This window comes from Tauraco erythrolophus, unplaced genomic scaffold (assembly GCF_009769465.1).
Source record: "Tauraco erythrolophus isolate bTauEry1 unplaced genomic scaffold, bTauEry1.pri scaffold_58_arrow_ctg1, whole genome shotgun sequence".
NCBI lineage: Eukaryota > Metazoa > Chordata > Aves > Musophagiformes > Musophagidae > Tauraco > Tauraco erythrolophus.
The window spans coordinates 353,486-373,247 of NW_028238626.1; the positions used below are offsets into that span (position 1 = coordinate 353,486).

Genomic DNA, 19,762 nt, shown 5'->3' on the forward strand with positions numbered 1-19,762 from the left:
CGGGGGGGTGCTGCAGCCCCCAGGGCAGGGAGCGGGTCGGGCAGGGTCACGGCTGTTTGCACAGGGGGCTGCCCCCCGAGCCCAGAGGAGGGGGGTGCTTTGGGACGGGGGGGGGTCAACTTTACAATAAAACTGGTGAAAAGTGTGCAAAGTCCGTTCTGTTTATTGGTACGAGGCAGCGGCCGACCCACAGCCCCTGCCCGGGGGGGGGCACAGTGCCAGGCGACCCCTGTGCCCCCACCCCAGCAGCCCCCCTGGCCCTCTACCCTATCGGGGGGGTCAGGAAGCTGTGGGGAGCCCCCCCTCAGCGGCAGCACGTGGTGCTCGGGATGCTGGTGCCCGCACCCCTGCCCTGGCACAGCCATGGGGCGGGCAGGGGGTACGGGGCTCACCCCCCCCCCCAGCACCCCCAGCCCATTATAAAGCTGTTTATTGCTGTTTAAATTACTCTGATAAATAAAACACGGTGAGTTTTAGGAAAGGCCTGATTGTCCGGTGGGCGCCGGGGGCTGCGGAGGGGCCAGGGCAGCGCCAGGACCTGCAGCTCTGCAGGGGGGCACTGGGGGGGGCTCTGCCCCGGGCCGTGGTCAGGACGTGCCCCGTGGCACCCGGGAGGGGTGTGGGGGTCCCCGGCTGCGGGCCAGTGGCTCTTTGGCAGGTGTGTCCCCCCCCAGGCATGGGGCACACGGGGTGCCCGTCCCCACTGGGCACAGGGAACCGCTGCCCCCCCATCTGTGCGCAGGGCGGCAGCGCAGGGGTCCAGCTGTGCCCGGCTCTGCAGGCGGTTTGCCGGCTGGCACACGGTCACACTGGCATTGGCATTTCGTTGTACTCGTCCACACCTTCCCGCTCGTCAAAGATGGGCTCGGCCTCGTCCGCGTCCAGCTGTGGGAGATGGCGGCTGAGCGGGCAGCAAGGTGCTGCCCCCCCCACCGCCCAGCCTGGGCACCCCTGGGGCTGACCCACCGCCCACCTAGGGCACCCCCAGAGCTGCCGCCCCCCCACCCACCCGGGGGCTATCCCCCACCACCGCCCTCCCCAGGCACCCCCGGGGCTGACCCACCGCCCACCTAGGGCACCCCCAGGGCTCCCCCCCACCGGCCACCCTGGGCACCCCCAGGGCTGCCCCCTCCACTGCCCACTCTGAGCACACCTGGGGCTCTCCCCCCACCCCGCTCACCCTGGGCACCCCCGGGGCTGGGGGCCGCAGGCGGCCACATGACATGGAGCGGGCACTTACACACTTCATCTCGCGGTCGGTGAAGATGCGGCTGAGCAGGCACATGCGGAGTGGCACCGTGAGGATGAGGATGAAGGGGAAGGCCAGGGAGGCCACGGTGGACATGACAGCCCAGAGCACGGCCAGGCACGCCAGCTGCAGCCCGGTGAAGAGGTGCATGCGCAGCGTGCGCACCTGCACGGGGACGGGCATCAGTGCCACGGGCACACACGTGCCGGACCCCCCGTGGCCCCCTCCCACCCCGGGCACGGCCAGCCCCAGCAGGAACCTCCCTGCCAACCACAGCTCCCTCCAGTCCCAGGGGACCTGCCCTGTGCCCCCCTTTGTCCATCCCCTCACCCCCCTAAACCAGGCTTTGCCAGTCTGTCCCACAGGTGCCCCGGTGCCCAAGGGTGCCCCAGACAAGGGTCCCACCCACTTAACACCCCAGCAGGGACCCCCCCAACCTTTTTGACGTAGGTGACATCGGGGTGGTGCTTGGGGGGCATCAGCAGCAGCTGCAGGCGCTCGTAGAACTGGATGCCGTTGAGGGAGGTGACGCCCATGTAGAGGAAGATCCCGAAGAGCACGGCCAGCGGGATCTGCCGCAGCAGGTCGCCGATGACGATGGACAGCCCTGGGCCAGAGCAGGGTCAGCCATGGTGCCCAGGGAGGGGGCGCCTGGAGCCCCGGCTGGTGCCAGGGCTCACAACAGCCCCCCAGCCCCACTGCTCCCCACCCAGTCACCCGCCATGCTCAGGGGGGTCCTGCATCACCGGTGTCCATGTGGGACAGGACGGCCATGCCAGTTTGGCCAGGGCCCAGGGCACCCCCGCTCTTGTGGGCTCAGCCCCCTGCACCGCCGCAGCCCCCCACGGCTGCCCGGCCCCCCGCGCCCACGCTGGGAAGAGCGGGCAGGGCTGGACCTACCGACGAGCGCGGCCACCAGCAGCCCGGTGACCCGCTGCTCCTTCACCTCCTGGATCTTGGGCTTGTCCCCGGGTGCCACCGCCTTGCTCATGACGGTGAGGGCGTTGGCATGCGTGACGGAGCGCACCGTGGCCGCGGCGAGCCACGGCAGCCCGAAGAGCGCGAAGAAGCCGCCCATGGCCACGATGAGCAGGAGATCAAGGTGGAACCCAGAGCCCTTCTGCAGCATCCGCTCCTTCTTGCTGATGATCAGCCTGGGCACAAGGGCAGACGGTTGGCATGGCTTGACGGGACTTGGCACGGCATGGCATGGCACAGCTTGGCACAGCATAGCACAGCTTGGCACGGCATGGCACTGCACAGCCCAGCACAGCTCAGCGTGACACAACACAGCGCAGGACAGCTTGGCACGGCACGGCACAGCTAGGCACGGCTCAGCACAGCACAGCTTAGTGCAGCATAGCACAGCTTGGCATGGCACAGCATGGCACTGCACGGCCCGGCACAGCTCAGCGTGACACGACACAGTGCAGCACAGCTTGGCACAGAACAGCACGGCTCAGCATGGCACAGCTTAGCACGGCTTGGCATGGCACAGCATGGCACTGCATGGCATGGCACAGCTCAGCATGACACGACACAGCGCAGCACGGCTTGGCACGGCACAGCTCAGCATCGCGCGGCAGGGTACAGCGCAGCACGGCACAGCTTGGCACGGCTTGGCACGGCACACCATGCCCCACTCCTGCCCCGCACGGCCCTGCCCCGCTGCGCTCACGTGGTGATCTGCGTCTCCATGAAGATGAGGATGAAGACGAGGACGGCGGGGAGGCCGCTGGCCACCATCATCCAGACGGGGAAGTCGCCCTTCTCGCCCAGGGGGTTGATCACCCAGCCCCGCTTGTCCGGGGCCGTCACCGAGAACCCGCTGGGCACGCTCAGCTTCTGCGGGGAGGGGGCGAGAAACACTGGGGTGGGGGCACCGGCTCTGCCCGCCGGCCCGCAGCTCCCCCAGAGCCAGGGGTGCCACGGGGGCGCGGGGCGAGCCATGGTGGCACCGGGACGTGCTGCGGCCGGACTCAAAGGGCTCCCGGCAAAGCGGGGAGAGGAAAGGTGCGATGCCAGGCGCCGAGGTGGCCGAGTGCCACGGCAGCCGTGGTGGGGACAGCCGGTGCCGCACGCACCGGGAGCTGCTGACCCACAGCCAGGATGGCAGCAGGCGAGCAGGACCACGGCCGGGTGGCACCAGGGTCCCACAGGAGGGTGCGGGGTCGGGGGGTCCTGCCCCGGGGTGGTGGTGGGGTGCTGACCTGTGTGTAGGTGTCCTGGATGCCGTAGTCCACCAGCACCATCACCAGGATGGCAATGGGCACCCCGAAGTCCCCGATGAGCCGCCGGATCTGGGGGAAGAGCAGCGTCAGCCCGGCCCCAGCCCCACCGCCCGGCCCCCCCCTGCCCCAGCTCAGCCCTGCCCCCCAAGCCGGGCTCACCCCAGGGCCCCACGCAGCGCCCGCGCCGCCGTCCCGCCTGCCCCACGCACCCGTCCGGGGAAGAATCGGCTGTTCTTGAACTTGCGCAGGAAGAAGGCGATGAAGAAGGTGCCGGCCATGAGCACCAGCGAGAGCAGCGCCGTGTTGGGCTGCCCCGTCACCTTGGCCGCGGCACGGCCGGCCGTGCCGTTGGCTGGCGCCGTGCTGGCGTTCCTCCACGCCTCCGCCTCCGCGCCGGTGCCGTTCGCCCGCAGGCAGCCGTGCAGGGGGTGCTCCTGGAAGATCTGCAGCAGCGCAACGCTCGGGCCGGTCCTGGCCGTCCCCCTCCCCCCCACCGCGAACCCCCCGGCCCCTCCAGCTCACCTTGGCCAGCTTGGAGAAGGTCTCGTAGATGAAGATGAGGGAGATGAGGAAGGCGAAGATCTCCTGGGTGAAGCGGGAGACGAAGCGCACCAGGAAGCTGCCCTCGAAGGCCACCATGACCAGCACGATGAGGATGAGCCAGAAGCCGATCCAGACGCGCCCCACCAGGTACTCCAGCTCGTTGGACGTGCAGAACTGCCGGGGCCGTGCGGACAGGCGGGCAGAGGCACACAGACAGATGGGTGTCAGCAGGAGGGACGGCCGCGGGGGACGTCTGCCCCGCAGCGCCCAGGAACGTGCCCCGGCTCTCACCGTGAAGAAAGCCTCCTCGAAGACGAGCAGCGGCCCCGAGAAGCCGATGATGAGCAGGGGCTGGGCGCCCAGCAGGCAGAAGAGGACGCCCTGCAGCGACGTGGAGATGATCAGCTCCGACACCCCGATCAGGTCCTGCGTCTTCTCCCCTGCGGGCAGGACACGCTCAGGCACAGCCGGCGCCACGGCCCTCGGTCCCTGGCACACAGCCCGCGGCTCCCTGGCACACAGCCCGCCACCCCAGTGCCCCACTCCGCCCAAACCCCCCACCACGTGCAGCGCCGGTGCCCGCACGGTGCGGGGGCTCACCCAGCAGCCCTCCGAAGGTGATGGCCGGCGACAGCGCGGCGAAGTAGATGAAGATGACGGCCGCGATGCACTGCGGGTCCAGCGCGTCCCTGAAGTCGCTCAGGTACTTGGGGTACCGCCGCCGCACGTCCCGGATCAGCCCCCCGAAGGGGCGGCCCGTGCGCCGCAGAGGGTCGTCCTCCTCCTCGCCCTCGCCCTCCACCACCTTCAGCTTCAGCAGCGCTGCGCCCCGCGGACGGACGGACGGATGGAAGGTGAGACGCTGCTGGACGCCAACCAGGGATCCCCCCCCGCCCCTGCCCCAGTCCCTCCCGCCGGCACCTTTCTCCTCGGGGGACTTGGGCTCCAGCAGCAGCCTTCGCTCCTGCTCTTCCCTCTTCTTCAGCATCTCGCGCTGGAAGTGGGCGACGCTGCGCAGCAGCTCCTCGCCCTGCACCTCGGAGGGCGGCAGCACCACGCTGCAGTCCAGGAACTCATTGATGGCGTTGAGGAGGTCGTGGCGGTCGTCGGCCAGGTACGCGGCCTCGTGGAATTGCTGGCGGGGCGACGGCGCGGTCAGAGCGCCCGCCCGGCGGCTCCGCGGCGCCCCGAGCCCGGCGGCGGCGGCACGGCCCCCCGCAGGGATGCGGCGCTCACCTTGTCGGACATGAGGGTGGAGATGGAGCGCCCGATCTCGTGGTAGTCCATGTGGGTGCTGCTGGGCCCCAGCAGCACGAAGAGGAAGCGCACGGGGACGGGCACCTCCAGCACCGAGTCCAGCTCCACCGCTTCCCGCAGCCGCACGAAGGCCATGGTGGGCTGGTCCAGGAACTCCACGCAGCCTGGGGGGCACAGGGGGTCACCGCGGGAGCCCAGCATGCCATCCCCACCCCCCGCCACCACCACTCCTCCGTACCCACAAGCACCACTGTGGCCTCGGCGTTGTCCGGGATCTTCTCCAGCAGCTTCAGCTCGTGCTTGGACTTGGAGCGAGTGATGCCGGCCGGGGGCGTGGGGGTGAGGACCTCCCTCTGCGGGGACAGAGCGCGCCGTGGGGCTGGGGTCAGGGCGCCTCCCGAGGATGAGGAGCAGAGGCAGGCTGGGAAGAAGGCACGGGCAGGGGGCCGGGGCCGGTGCGGCGTAGCCGCGGGAGCCGGGCTCACCTCCCGCTCCACATCGACCCGCGCGTCGTGCTCCGCGGCGTGGCCGGCGATGAGCGGCTCGGTGACGGCCGGCTCGCTGCCCTCGGCCACGTGGTTGGTGCTGTGGTGGTGCACGAGCAGGGAGCCCAGGCTGCCGGCCGAGATGTTCCGGGGGAAGGAGAAGTCCTTCTCGTCGCTCGGGTGGCTGCGGCACAAAGCCGGGGCTGTCCGTGGCGATGCGGCGGGAGAGCGGCCGGCAGCCCGGCACAGCCATCCCTGCCGGCACGCCGCGGTGGCCCCGGGGACGGCGCTGTCCTCGTGGCTGCGGGGAGCAGAGCCTGGCAGGGGGGTCTGTGGGTCGCTGCCCCCCCGCGCTCACCTGTGCTTGAGCAGCAGTGCCCGCAGCACGTTGGCGCGGTCCTCGGCCCGGATCTGGTCGGTGATGACCATCTGCTCCACCACCTGGTGAGCCACCCCCGGCAGCGTCTTCTGGTCCAGGTCGAGGAGCACGGCCCCTGGGCGAGGGAGGGGGGGCTGAGGCGAGGGGGGCCAGGACCCCCTCCCCTGCCCAGGTCCCGTGGGGCCGTTCCCACCTCCCTACCGTGGGACAGGGTCTTGCGCAGCTCCAGGAGGCTGCGGAAGGACAGGGAGGCCACGTGCGGTTTGCCCCAGCGGTCCGTCTCCTCCTCCACGTCCTCCTCAAACTTGATCCAACGCGCCGTCTCCTTCCACTGCAGCTCCTGGTTCTTGTCCACCACCAGCTCGTTCAGCTCCACAAACACCTGCTGGCACGGCCGGGTCAGCGCTGGCACGGCGGGCAGCCCCGCTCCGCAGCACCCCAGGCGAAACGCGTCCACCCGGCCGCTCCCCCACTCCCGCGCCGCGCGCCGGCTCCTCCGCTGTGCCGGGACCCCCGGCCCCCGGCGCCAGGACCCCGCACCTCGTGGGGCTGCCGGTCCTGCTTGCGGTGCCGCGTGCTGGGCTCCTTGTGGTCCTTGCTGACGTGGACCACCTGTGCCTTGGCGCTCTTCCGGACGAGGTGCCGCCGTACCCCTGGCACGTCCTCGAAGCGGTGACCTGCCAGAGACGGGGAGGACAGCGGTGGCGACGGGTGGGCGACCCATGGAGCTCTCAGCCCTGTGTCCCAAATCCCGGCCCACGGAGCCCACAGAGCCCCGGCACCGGGCAGCCCGGGGGAGCCCTGGCAGCATGCCCGTGGCAGCTCGGAGCAGAGGGACTCGAGCTGGGACCGGGCAAGGACCGTCACCACCTCGGGGTCCGTGAAAGTGGTGGAGTAGCACTTGGTGCGGTGCGGGAGGACGAGGTGTGGGTGCTGGCGAGTGCTGTGGCACTGGGGCTGGGTGTTGCCTTTTGGCTGCTTTGCCAGCACCAGGGCTGGTGGTGACAAGCAGGAGCTGAGGGGGCTCCTTGCACCACGGTCACCGGTGCCCAGGGCTGCACATGCCCGTCAGCACCCCAGCTCTGCCACGGGCAGCGCTCCCCAGGGAGAAGCATCACCCGCCTCCCTGGGAGTCCCCGGGCTGCAAATCACCAGGGGCTGGCAAGCACCCAGGGGAGGCACCACCACCACCACCGGTGCCAGTCGCCCCAGGCACCGGCTCCTGGCAGTGCTCGACATGGACCTGGCCCGTCCCCGGCGCCCCAGGAATGGGTCCCCATGGCCCTATCCAGCACCAGGAGTGGGGCTGGAGCCCGTGCCCAGCCCAGCTCTGCTGCAGCCATGGGGTGGCACGGTGCTGCCGGACCCAGCAGCCCCAGCCCCGCTCATCCCGGCACATGGTTCGGCTCCTGCTGTGCCAACACACTGCCAGCGTGGGTGCCCCCCACTCACTCTTCATGTAGTCCAGGTCGGCCGAGGCCAACGTCTGAGCCTCCGACTCGTCCGTTGGCATCTTCTGGTACTGGGCCTGCTCCACACCCGTCATGCTGCCAATCCGCCGCCGCTCGTGCAGGTTGTAGCTGCGGTGCCCCGGCTGCGACTTGGGAGCGGGGCGACCCGGGGATCCAGCCTCGGCAACGGCCGCTCCCTCCGCCAAACCTCCCTCCTCGGCATCAGGGCTGCGAGGCAACCGCCCGCCTCAGTGCCAAGACGCCGCTGTGCCCCTGGCATTGCCACGGGGTAGCCGCAGGGGGCTGTCTGCCACCCGAAGCCCCAGGGGAGCCCCCGGCCCCGCTCCCCAGCCCCCGCTCACCTGCCTGCCCGGGCCTCCCTGGGGGACGTGGAGCCACGGGGCTCCGGGGGGACCCTGGCAGTGCCACGGGGGCTGCTGGCTCCTCCGCCCGGCACTCGGTCCCCTCGTCCTCCTGCAGAAAGAACTGAGACGGGGCATGGGAGGTACCAGCTGCCGTGGACTCGTGTCCCCCAGCCGTCGGTGCCACCAGCTCCCATCCCAAGAGCCCCCAGCCCTGCCCTCACCTGCACCGCCTCGGGCGGGCCGGGCTGCCGGAGCTCCTCCACCGACCGCTCCGTCTCCGTGTCGCACGCCTCGTCCTCATCCTCTTCGGCCTCCTCGATGGTGGGGGTCTCGCCAGGGACGGAGGCGCGGCGGTGCTTCTTCTTGCCCTTTTTCGGCACCCCCTTCTTGCGGCGGGCGTCGGGGGGCAGGTGGGTGGAGAGCGGGTGGTGGATGTGGTGGGACGACTGGCGGTGGTCTGCGGGGGACAGGGTGGGGTTGGCACCCTGCCTGCCACCCGCTGCCCGCCCGCTGCCCGCCGGGCCCCACTCACACTCGAAGTCCTCCTCGCCGTAGCTGCGGCCGGCCTCCTCGGCGCTGCGGGGGTGCGTGTCGCTCAGGATCTCCTCGAAGCGTTCCACGCCCAGCGCCTTGTTCAGGTCCTTCTCCTCCTCTTCCTCCCCGAACACGGGCGAGCCGGCGCCCGGCGCCTCCTGCTCAGGCTGTGGGCCGACAGTGGGGCTCAGTGGGCACCCGGCACCGCCAGCACTGCCACCCGCCACACCGCCAGCCCCCAGCGCACCCCCGTCACATAGCCATGTGCAATGGGCACCCTGGATGGCAGCTCGCCGGGGTCCCCAAAGGCCCTGCACCCAGGGAATGTGCCCGCCGGTGCACCATGGGCTGTGCACCCTGGCTGCACCCCGGGGTTGGATGCCCACCGTTCCGTTTGCACCTGGCCCCCAGCCTCAGCGCCACCCTCCAGTGCCGTGCTCCCCCCCACGTCTACCCCAGCACCCCCGTGCCCTGATCCCCAGGGCAGCCCCGACCCGGCGTCCCCTGTGCCGTGCCCTGCTGCCACGCACCCCTGTGTACCCCCAGCACCCCCATTGCTGTACCCTGTTCCCCGTGCTGTGCCATGCTGCTGCTGCACACCCCTGTGCGCCCCCAGCACCCCCACTGCTGTGCCCTGGTGCTGTGCACCCCTGTGCACCCCCACTGCTGTGCCCTGGTGCTGTGCACCCCCGTGCACCCCCGTTGCCGTGCCCTGGTGCCGCACCCCCGCCATGTACCCCAGACCCAGCACCCGCGATGCCCGGTGCCGTGCGCTCGTCCCAGCGCTGCCAGGTGCTGTTGGTGCGCCCCAGCTGTGGGTGCTGGGGTGCGGGGGGGGGGGGATGCCTGCTGGGATGCGGGGGGGGGGGGGAGCGGCGAGGGGGCTGCGGGTGCAGAGGGGTACGGGGTGCAGGGCTGGGGGGGTGGCGGGGGTACAGGGGCGCGGGGCTGCGGGTGCAGAGGGGTGGGGGGCGCGGGGCTGGGGAGGTGGGGGGGGGGTGGGGGGGCGCATCCCCGCCCGGCCGGTCCTACCTGAGTCATGGCGGAGCCGCGCTCCCGCCGCAGCTCCCGCAGCGCTTTATCGGGGCGGCGCGGCCCGGGCCGGCCGGGGATGGGGGCGGCGGGGGCGGGGGGGGGGGGGGGGCGGGGGGCGGTGGCTCCTTCCCCGGCCTCGCCAAATATTGACGGAGCCGCCCCGCGCCCGCCTCAAGGTGACAGCGGCCCGCAAAGGGCACCGGCTGCGCCCGCGGCATCGGGCTGCGCCCCCCCCCCCGCCGAGCTCCGACCCCCGGCAATGCACCGATCTCCGGGAACGCACCGACCCCCCCCCCACCCGAGCTCCGACCCCCCGGGAACGCACCGACCCCCCCGGGAATGCACCCACCCCCTCGCCGAGCTCCGACCCCCCGGGAACGCTCCGACCCCCCCGGGAATGCACTCACCCCCCCGGCCCGAGCTCCGACCCGCCCCCCCCCCAGGCACGCACCGACCTGCCGGCAGCGCTCCGAACCCCCCCGGTGCACATTCCCCCCACCCCCGGTGCTGCACGGGTCGGGTCACCACCCCCCCGGTAACGCACGGCTCCCCCCGGGCCGGTAAAGCCCCCACCCCCCGGTAAGGCAGGTGCTTGCCCCCCGCCCCGGTCCCTGTAGGGCTGCGCTGCCAACACCCCCCCCCAGCCCCCCCAGCCCTGCCCGCAGGGCTCAGCCCGGGGGGACGGACCCCCGATGACCCCCCCCGGGTCGAGGCAGGTCCCAGACCCCCGGGGCGGGCGCGTGTGGGGATGGGGGCACGGGGAGGAGGGTGCTGCCCGGAGGGGCCGGGGGGCAGAGTGGGGACAGGGACACCCCGGTCACCGTGCCCTGCCAGGGCGGTGGGTGCCAGACCCTGACGCTGCCTGCTGGGACACCCCCGGGCAGTGGGCTGGGGGCTGCCATCCTCCCCAGGGACAGCCCCGCACCCCGAGCCGGTGTCCGAGGGCACGTGCCGGGCTGGGGCTGTGCCACAGCCCCCACACACCCCCCAGTGCGGCACAGCGTGGCACAGCCGTCATGTCCTCAGGCAGAGCCGCAGGCCCTGGCCCCCTCCCCACTGCGCAGTGACCCCAAACCCCAGGGCCCTGCCCGGGACAGGGCACTGCGGGGGGTGCCAGGGCACAGGCAGCCCCTCACCGTCCCCTCGCGCCCACCGCTCGCACCATCGAGGCCGCCACGTGACGGCAGCATCAGACTGCATCCTCTGCCGCCAGCCCTCGCTCCGGCCATGGCCCCTCTGCCAGCCGGGACCCCCTTCCGACACCCCATGCCCCTCCCAGACCTTCTGGCCGCGGCCCAGTGCCCGCAGCGCTGCCGAACCCGCCAGCGTCCATCCTCCAGCCCTGGCAGCGCCCCGGCTGCTCCCGCGCCATGGCCCAGGGTGACCCTGCCAGAGGTCAGCGGGGCTGAGCCGCTCCCAGCCCCGTGCCCGTCCCAGGGCGATGCCCCGCGCCCCGGCGTGCGTTGGCACACTCCCTCAACTGCGGGACGCCCGCGGCTCTGCCAGGCCCAGCTTCGGCCCCGGGACAGGTGGGGATGGGTGCCCTTGGCCAGATGCCAGGGGGACGAGGGTCCTGCCAGCATGGGTGAGGCCGTGGCTTACCCGGTAGTCCAGGAGGAAATCCATGGGTGGCAGAGCAGCGAGGAAAGGGCCGCAGCTCCCATCCCCGGTCACGTGTGCGGCAATGGCGACTTGCCCAACGGCACCGGGCAGCCGCACGGCGCGACGCAAAGGGTTAATGATTAACTGCGCTCCCCAGCAGCCCCACGAACCCGCAGCATCCAGGGCTGTGTGGCGATGGCACCGCGGGCACCGCACACGGCTGGGGCAGATGAGCGGCACTGGCAAGCCGGTGGTGCCAGCCCAATGCACCCTGGCAGCACCCACCTCATGGGCACCTGCTGCCCCGGCACAGTTGGCTCAGCCTGCCCCAGGCTGGCTGCTGTGGGGCACGGCCCTGCCCCACGACCGTGCCACAGGGAGGGTGCCATGCTGCTCTGCCAGCACCCCATGGCTGTGCCACAGGGCGGGTGCCATGCTGCTCTGCCAGCACTCCACGGCCATGCCACAGGGCACCACCCCACGGTGCAGCATGGCACGAGGGCCGTGCCGCAGCACCCCTGGCCTGGCCGGGGCAGCGGCAGGGGGTGCAGCCCCACCATCCCCCCCAGCAGCCGTGAGGCCGTGCCCGCCGTCGTGGCACTTACGGTTTGGAAGGCGGAGGAGACGATGTGGTGGATCTCGGAGGACACCTGGGAGTGGGTCATGGCGCCGGCGCGGTGCCCCGGCACGGCCGGCTTAGCCCTTCTCCTTCTCGCGGGGGCTCAGGGGACGCTGTCGGGGCAGCATAACCTGGGGGCAGAGCGGGGGGCTCAGGGGCACAGCCAATGCCCCACTGGCAGCAGCGATGCTCCGAGGGGCTGCACAGCCACCAGCTGTCCCCTGTCCCCGGGCACCGGGTGCCACAGCCACAGGGTTTGGGGTCCGTCCCCTCCAGCCGCCCGGGGGGCCGGGGGGAGGCGCGGGCAGGGCTGGCCCCGGACTGGTTTGTCTTGGCTGCCGGTGGGAGCGGGAGAGTGGGGGCCAAGACAAACGCCGGGAGGGGAGCGGAGCCGGGGCAGCGGCACAGGGCCCAGCCCCGCTGGCGGGACCCCGGGCACACGCCCAGCACCGCAGTGCACAGGCAGGGAGCCAGACCCCGGGGCAGGGGGGTGCAGCAGCAGCGAGCACTCCCCCCCCTCTCAGCCCTGCGAGCCCCCCAGTATCCCCATCCCGGCCCCCCCACTGGCCATCTCCACCCCACACTTGCCCTCCGGCAGCTCCCCGGGCACCAGGCTGACCCCTCCGGCACCGGCGTGTCGGGTTTATCGCCACGGGAAGTGGCCCCACGTGACAGTGGGAACCGAGGAGGGTGGTGACGGGTGACTGCTTCTCACATGGGTGGCTCACCATCATCATCATCGCTGGCACCCCTCCCCGCCACACTTTTACCCCACGGGCAACCCAGGACACAAGAGCGGTGGCCGCGGCCAGGCTCGAGGAGCCGCGGCCTCGGCGGATGCCGAGGCCGCGGCTCCTCGAGCCTGGCCGCGGCGCCGGATCGTACCTTCTCCTAGATTTGGTGCTACCCGGCTCCGGCTTCTCCCTAATCCCCGCTCGCCATCCGGGGCCGGAGCCAGCACATCCACATTCCAGCCGATCGAGCCCAGATTAGCCGACCCGCCGCGCCGCTCTCCCGGGGTGCCCGCCAAGCCGCGGCCGAAACTGCCCCCCCTACTCGAGATGGGGATCCCCCAACTCATTGCACCCCATAGTGCCGTGCCCGAGGGAGGGCAGGGAGCCGATCCGGCACGGAGCCGCCACGGCCGGCAGGTGCCGGAGCTCCGGCGTGGGAAGGCACTCGCCGCTCCCGGCCCTAAGTAGCTTTTTGGGTTTAATCCCGTTGGCAGCTCCCGGGGATTAGAGCCCCGGGAACACACTTGGGATTGTTCTCAGGGAACGCCGAGCTGGGAAGCGGCACCGAGCCACGCTCTCACCGGTGCTCGGCGCGGCGGAGCCAGGTGCCAGCTCCAGCACCGCCCGTGGGCAGCCGGCTGCCTGCCCCTTGCCTGAAATCAGGGGGTCCTGGCACCCTGCCCCGCCAGCCCCTTGCCCCAGGCTTTGGCGGTGCCACTGCGGGGACCTGGCAGGACAGTGCCAGGGCGGGCGAGCCCACGGTGCCAGGCTTAGCCATGCGGGGAACACGCGGCGCCTGGGAGCCGGTGGCCTGACCCTGCTGGAAAGGGTGACGGGCACCCGGGGGGGGTCACTTCTGCTTTCCGTGGTGGTGGCTGAGTCACCCGGCAGGCACGGCTGGGCAGCCGGCCAGGAGCGGCTCGGCGGCTCGTGCCAGCCCTGCAGAGAGGAACCCAGGAGTCAGCCTGCACTGGCAGCTCCTGCGGCTGCCCCGGGCACCGCACCGGGTCAGTGCCCGCCTGCCCCGTGGCCGGCCCTGCTCCCCAGGGAGCTCTGACACCCTGGATGGATGGGAGGATGGTGAGGGGACGGGTTCAATGAGCCGGGATGCCCGGCGGCCACGGGGCTGCCCCACTGCAGCTCTGCTGGCATCGGCGCTCCGTGCTGTGCCGCCAACACCGCGTGGCTCCAGGCACCGGCACGGCTGCGGTGCCACCACCTCACCCTGCTCCGCACCCAGCCACGGGGCAGGAGGGTCGAGGCCAAGTGCTCCAGCTGCGCCACGCGGGATGGGGCAAGCAGGTGTGCCAGGGCGGCCGCAGCGCCCGCAGCAACGCCAGCCCCACCGCGCCGCGCCCCGCACGCGGCCTCCCAGCACAATGGCCCCTTGTGCGAGGGAACGGGCCGCTCCGATAAGCGGGGCAGGGCCGCAGATACGGCCAGGGCTGCCAGCGCCGCGCCGTGCCGCTAATTACCGGCTGGCTCCGATCAGCGCCTGTGCGCGAGCCGGCTCGGCGGCTCCCGCCGGTGCCGGAGTCACATTCCTGGGACCAGCCCCAGCCTGCCCGCCTGATCCGCTGAGGCGATTAGAGGGCCCGGCCCCACGCCCTGCGCCGTGGGGGCTGCCCACGGGGTCCACGCACCCCCAGACCCACCGGCGGCACCCGGAGACCAGGCCGGTGGCGGGCTGAGCAAGTGAGGCACCGCTGCCACCAGCCCTTCCGCGCCAGAGGAAGCCGTGTCCCGTCAATACCGGGGCAGCCCCGACCCAACACGAACCCAAAACCCCGTGAGGGGGGACGGGACGGGGAGCGGGCGAGCCCCGGGGCAGCGGGGACCAGCCAGAGCCCAGGTGCCCGCTCCCCTGTGCCAGTGCCGCCAGTAGCACCGTGCCTCCTCGCATGATGTCACCCAGGCTGGGGTCAGACCGGCAGCACCAGGAGCGAATCCCCGATGCGGGATCACCGCACCCACACGTGTGCTGTGCACGTTTGTGCCCACAGCTGGAGATGAAGCTGATGGTGACCACCGTGCCACATCTGGTCGGGAACCGGTGCCACATCTGCAGCTCCAGCCCCCTCCACGTACCACCTGGCTGATGCTGCGGTGACGGAGAACACAACGCGTCCTTTGCCATCTTCCCGCTGGCGGTCACCCCCCAGGAACTCCTTGTGCCCAGTTTCCAGAAAAATCGCAGCACGGTGAGCCTGGCGCAGGTCAGGCTGTGCCCCTCCCGCACTCCCCAGCCTGCTGGGCACAGCGAGGCTGCGCCCCAGGTGCCCCCCCCCAGGCCTGTCCCGTTCTCCGCTGCCATCTCTGCCCACGGCGACGCTGCACCGGCTCCTCGATCGGGGCTGGGGACACCAGCGCAGGGCACCCTGCCCTGCCCCGGCCTGTCCGGCTGCGGCGCGGGGTCCTGGAGCACCCAAGCAGGGGAGGCGCATGGCCATGGCACGCAGCACCCACGGGGTGACACCGGCTGCCTGCAGCCCAGTGGGACGGGCTCCCCTCACCGCCTGCCGCCGTCGGGAGCACGGCCCGCAGCTGCTGCCCGGACACGGGGCTGTGGCCAGCACCCACCATGGCTCCTCGGCCACGGCCAGTGCCCCCAGGCCCAGGCTGCAGCGGCAGAGGGGAGCAGAGCCCCGTCCCCGCGTGCCACACAGGCCACTGCCTGCACCGACCCTCACCGTGGCAAGGACTGCCCGGACCCCGGCCAGGATGGCCTTCTTGGGCACAGCTGGCACACACCAACAGGAGGGAGAGAATGATCCGGCGCAGCCGCGCTCACCCCGCTGCTCCTCGCGGCACTCGTGTCCCACAAGCAGACCCGGCACTGGCACCAGCACCGGCACTGCCCCTGGGGCTGCACCGGCACCTGCTCCCCCATGGGCAGCACCCCGAAGCAGAGCTGCGTCCGCACCCCGAGAGTGCCCAGGCTCTGCCGTGCCACCGGGCAGCTCCAGCATGCACTGCTGGCACCCACGGGGGCCGCGCACCGGCCTCCCACCAGCACGGGCAGGGCACGCGCCCAGCTCCCTGCACCCCAAAGCGGGAAGCAGTGCCAGGGGGGGCCCGGGCAGCGAGCTCCAGCTCCCCTGCCCGCCCCGGAGGAGCTGAGGGCAGGAGCCCACCGCCTCCCGGGCAGCCCCCCGCCTCCCGGGCAGCACCCGTGCCCGAGGGCTGGCGGTGCAGCCAGGGGGGGCCCAGCGCCGACCCCCGCGCGGCTCCGCAGGGTCCGTGCAGCACGGGAGACCCCCGGGAGGTGCCGCCGCCCCGAGCGCCCCCCGGGCACGCACCTGGGGGCCCGCACCCCCCATCGCCGCCGCGGGACGGAGCGGGGCCGGGATAACGGCACGCGGCTCCCGCCCCGGCACGGCTTTTGGAGACGCTGCGACTTCAGAAGCCGCCACCAAAATATCCTCCCCCCCCACCCCCCCCTTCCCCTTTCCCTTCCCCTTCCCCTTCCCCCCTCCCGCCCCGCGACCGCGGAACCGCCGGATCCGGGAGGTGAATCACGGCGCCGCGCAGCTCCGCACCCCCCGCCCACGCCGGGGATGCCACCGCGCCCGGGGACCGGTCCCGGGGCGGAAGGGGGGCGGGGGGGGGCGACAGGCAGGGGGGGCACAGCCGCCGCGGGCAGGGGCTGCCCCACCGACCCCGCCGGATGCAGCCTGGCACCGCGCCCCCTCCCATCGCAGCCGCCACCCCCCGCCACGGAACAGCCCTGGCGCGGCCAGGACCCCCGGGCAGCACCGGACCCCCCATGAGAGGCTCCTGCCGCCCCAGCCGGTGGTCCCCACCGCTGTCCCCGGCCCGGCCCCGGGAAGGGGCTGCCAGGCTCCGTGTGCCACCCCGGGACGCGCACCGGCACTGGCACCGGGGTCTCCGGCGGCTGCCACGGGGCAGCCCGGCCACAGCCCTCCCCGCCGTCACCCGTGGCAGGGCCGGGGGCCGCACACCCACCCACCCACCCACCCACCCGCGGCTGCCCAGCGCCCGGCCGTGCCACCTCCCGGCCCCGACACGGGCAGGCGGCTCTGCCCCACTCACCCCATCGCCCGCCGACCCGGCAACGCTCCGGTTCCGGCCGCACTCCCGCTGCCACCGGCTTCCCGCCGAGGCTGCCAGGCGCCCGCCCAACCGGCGAGCGACCCACCGGGCACCGGGACCTGCCCCAGCGGGAAAACGACGCGCGGCCGGCGGGGCCCGCGGCCGGTGCGGCCCCTCCAGCTCCCTCCGGAGCGGGGCCGGGGGCAGCCGCGCTCTCCGCGAGCTGCCGAGCACCGGCGGGAGCTTTTATACTGGCACGAAAGGGGGAAAACAAAAAAAAAAAACACATAAAAAAAAAAAACAGCAGCGGCGGCAACGGCAGCGCGAGCCTTTGTTTCGGCAAGCCCGCACCAGGCCACTTTATCCAAACACGGCGGCGGTGCCAAGTCCCGGAACGGCTCCTCGGGCAGCCCCACCTCCGGGCCGCGGCTCCCGCTGGGCACGGGGGCAGCCAGCGGCGAGCGCTGGCAGCCGGGGAAGCGCCGACGGGGAGGCCGCGCTCCTGCCCCACCGAGCAGCCGGCCCGGGGGGTCGTGGGGGAACGCGGAGGGGGCACACGGGTGGCACGGAAGCCCACAGCCCTGGGAGTGCGGGCAGTGGGGGGCTTCGCTGGCACAGGCACCGTGGTCGGGGTCCTGCAAGGGGACAGGCAGCGGGACACGCCGGGCGAGGGCTGTGGGGCAGGCAGATGTGGGGCAGGCAGAGAGCGAGGAGGTGCCCACCCACTGGCCTCCGCGCCCCCGGCAAGCCCCAGCGCGGCATCCTCGGGCAGCCATCCCGGTCCCTGCGGCCACCCAGTCCCCTCTAATGACAGGGCTGTGCTTGTGGGGGCTGCCAGCCAGACCCCCCCACACCCCGCAGTTCAGCACGGGGACCGGGCCAAGGTGGTGGCTCCCACAGCCCCCTCCCTTCCGCTGGCCGGGCTGGCATCCCTGGGGCAGGGTGGCTATGCCACCCCAAATCTCATCTTGCGACGTTGTGGGGGCTAGGGGGGTGGCAGGAGTGTCCCCCATCCCGTCAGAGACACTCCTGCCGCCCCCCCACCCCCACAACGTCCTATTTTCACCTCCAGACACTGGCAGCAGTGTCCCTCGGAGCGGGCACATGGCCAAGTGGGAGCCCATACCTGTCGGGCGCAGGCAGGGAGGCAGCGGGCAGCGAAGGAGGGGGCAGCCGGAATCTTCCCCCAGCAGTGCGAGGCAGCACTGAGGGGGCTGGGAGCAGAGCCCACCTGGCAAAGCCCCTGCCCAGGCTCGGGGCCAGCCCCGCTCCCAGCCCCCGGTCCCGGAGGAGGCCGGGGCCCACGGGGGGCCGGGGCGGAAGGGCTGCCAGCGGGGAGGCGCAGGCGCCGGTGCCAGCAGGGTTGTTAGGGCGATCAAATCCCGCGCTCCTGGCAGCCGCTTGAAGTGGTGCGGTGACCCCGAAGGGCACGACGGCGGGGCGGGGGTCCCCCGCTGGCCTCGGGGCCGATCCCTCGGCAGGACCCTGCAGCTTGTGCCCAGAGCCGGGGCAGGGGGATGGGGGATGAACCCCTGGGGACCAGCTCTGCCCATGTCCCTGCCAGCACCAATCGGCTCCGGGGCAGCCGTAGGTCCCCCGGGACCTGCCCCCCTCCCTGCCCTGGGGATCCCGCTCAGGGGCACCGTGGGAGCCCGCACCAGCGCACAAACGGGAGAGCAGCGGGGCTGGACCCATGCCCGGCGTTGCTCAACCCCTGGCAGCGTTTCGCAAGCGGGCAGCACCACTCACCACCCAGCACGGCGGCTCCTGGTGAGCCCCATGCCGGGTGGGCGCGAAGCCCCTTGGCGGCAGCTCCGCGCCGTGGGGCACGGCCACCCGCGGGGACGTGCCAGGACGGGGCTGAGCCACCGGACGCTCCCAGTGGGTGCGGGATGGCCACGGCTGACCGGCCGATGGGGCAGCACATGCCAGGGCCGCCCTCTGGCCCCGCGTTTCTCACCTGCCGAGGGTCGCGGTGGGCTCAGGAGCCGCGAGGGAAGGGCATGGACCTGCCTCGTGCTGCTCTGGCACCCCTGGAAGATAAAGAGACGCGCTGAAGCACGGTGGCAGCGTGGTGCCCACTCGCCCGCGGTGTCCTGGGGCAACCACTGCCCCGAGAGCCCGCTCCGGCACGGGAACGCTGCCAGGACCCGGCCCTGGTAGTGCCACCGGCGGAGGCAGCGCGGTGGCGGGACAGGGCCGAGGTGCGATGCCGCGGCTGGCACAGCCCCGGGAGCCGGGAACGGGATGGCAGGAGCGGGGCCCGGAGGGTGCCACTCCTGCCCCGGGTGATAGTGCGGGGGCACCCAGGAGCGCGTGCTGGGTGGCACCGAGCCCCGCGGCCGCTGCCCGGGACACGGCACGGAGCCCCGGGATCCCCCTCCCCGGGCTCCCCCATGCTGCTGCCGGCCTCGCCGGGGGGTCCCCGAGGTGGCAGCGGGGGGAAGCGGGGCCGCGGCCGGGCCGGGACCCGGTGCCCCGGGAGGAAACGGCGGGCCGGCACCGGGGCTCCCGTGGCGGTTCGGGCCGTGCCCGCACGGGACGGGAGGGGAACGGAACGGCGGGAGGGGGCTCGGGGGGGTGCCGGGAGCAGCGTGCGGGGCACAGCGGGGACAACACCGGCGGAACGCGGGCAGCACCGGAACCGGACCGGGACCGCGACCAGGACAGACACCGGGACCGGGACAGCGACCGGGACAGCGACCGCGACCGGCCGCGCCACGCCCCGCCAGCCCCGCCGCCTCCAGCGGGCGCCAACGCGGCAGCGGCTCCGGCTCCCGCTCCCGCCGCTTACCGGAGAGTCCTGCCGTGCCGGGCGGGTCTGCGCGGCCCCGCGGGGCGGAGCGGAAGCGGGAGCGCGCCGGGGCGGGGCGGGACGGCACCGGGCGGGTCCGCAGCGGTTCCGGCACCGTCCCCGGGACGCGGTCACCGTCTCCCCGCGGACCCCGCAGGGAACCCGCCGCGGCCGGGCCCGGTGCCGCGGTGCCCCGGGGCGGGGCGGGGGGACCCGGGGATCGAACCCGCAACCACGGGGTGTTTGTGCGGGCGGGGGGGGGGAAGGTGTGGCTGGGGGCGTGGCCGGCGCAGGAGGTGTGGCGGCGGGTGTCGGGGCGTGGCCGGCGCGGGGGCTGCCGGGAGGTGTGGCGGAAAAGGGCACCGCTGTCGCGGGGGCTGCTGGGAGGTGTGGCGGAGGGGGCGTGGCTGTCACGGGGGGAGCGTTGCCGG

General features: G+C 72.8%; 1 protein-coding gene across 1 annotated transcript; it reads right to left on the reverse strand.

Moving 5' to 3' along the window:
• Positions 1-769: 769 nt before the first annotated feature.
• On the reverse strand, positions 770-11,796 carry SLC4A2 (solute carrier family 4 member 2). Its single transcript, XM_086630897.1, is given in 23 exon segments — positions 770-885; positions 1,241-1,414; positions 1,687-1,856; positions 2,150-2,403; positions 2,928-3,094; positions 3,460-3,549; positions 3,690-3,923; positions 4,003-4,197; positions 4,315-4,463; positions 4,624-4,845; positions 4,945-5,158; positions 5,260-5,444; positions 5,519-5,633; positions 5,766-5,949; positions 6,124-6,259; positions 6,346-6,526; positions 6,685-6,821; positions 7,597-7,823; positions 7,958-8,009; positions 8,012-8,081; positions 8,182-8,417; positions 8,493-8,661; positions 11,737-11,796. Coding segments are annotated over 23 exon segments (3,702 nt in total). The 3' UTR covers positions 770-804.
• Between the last annotated feature and the right edge of the window lie 7,966 nt (positions 11,797-19,762).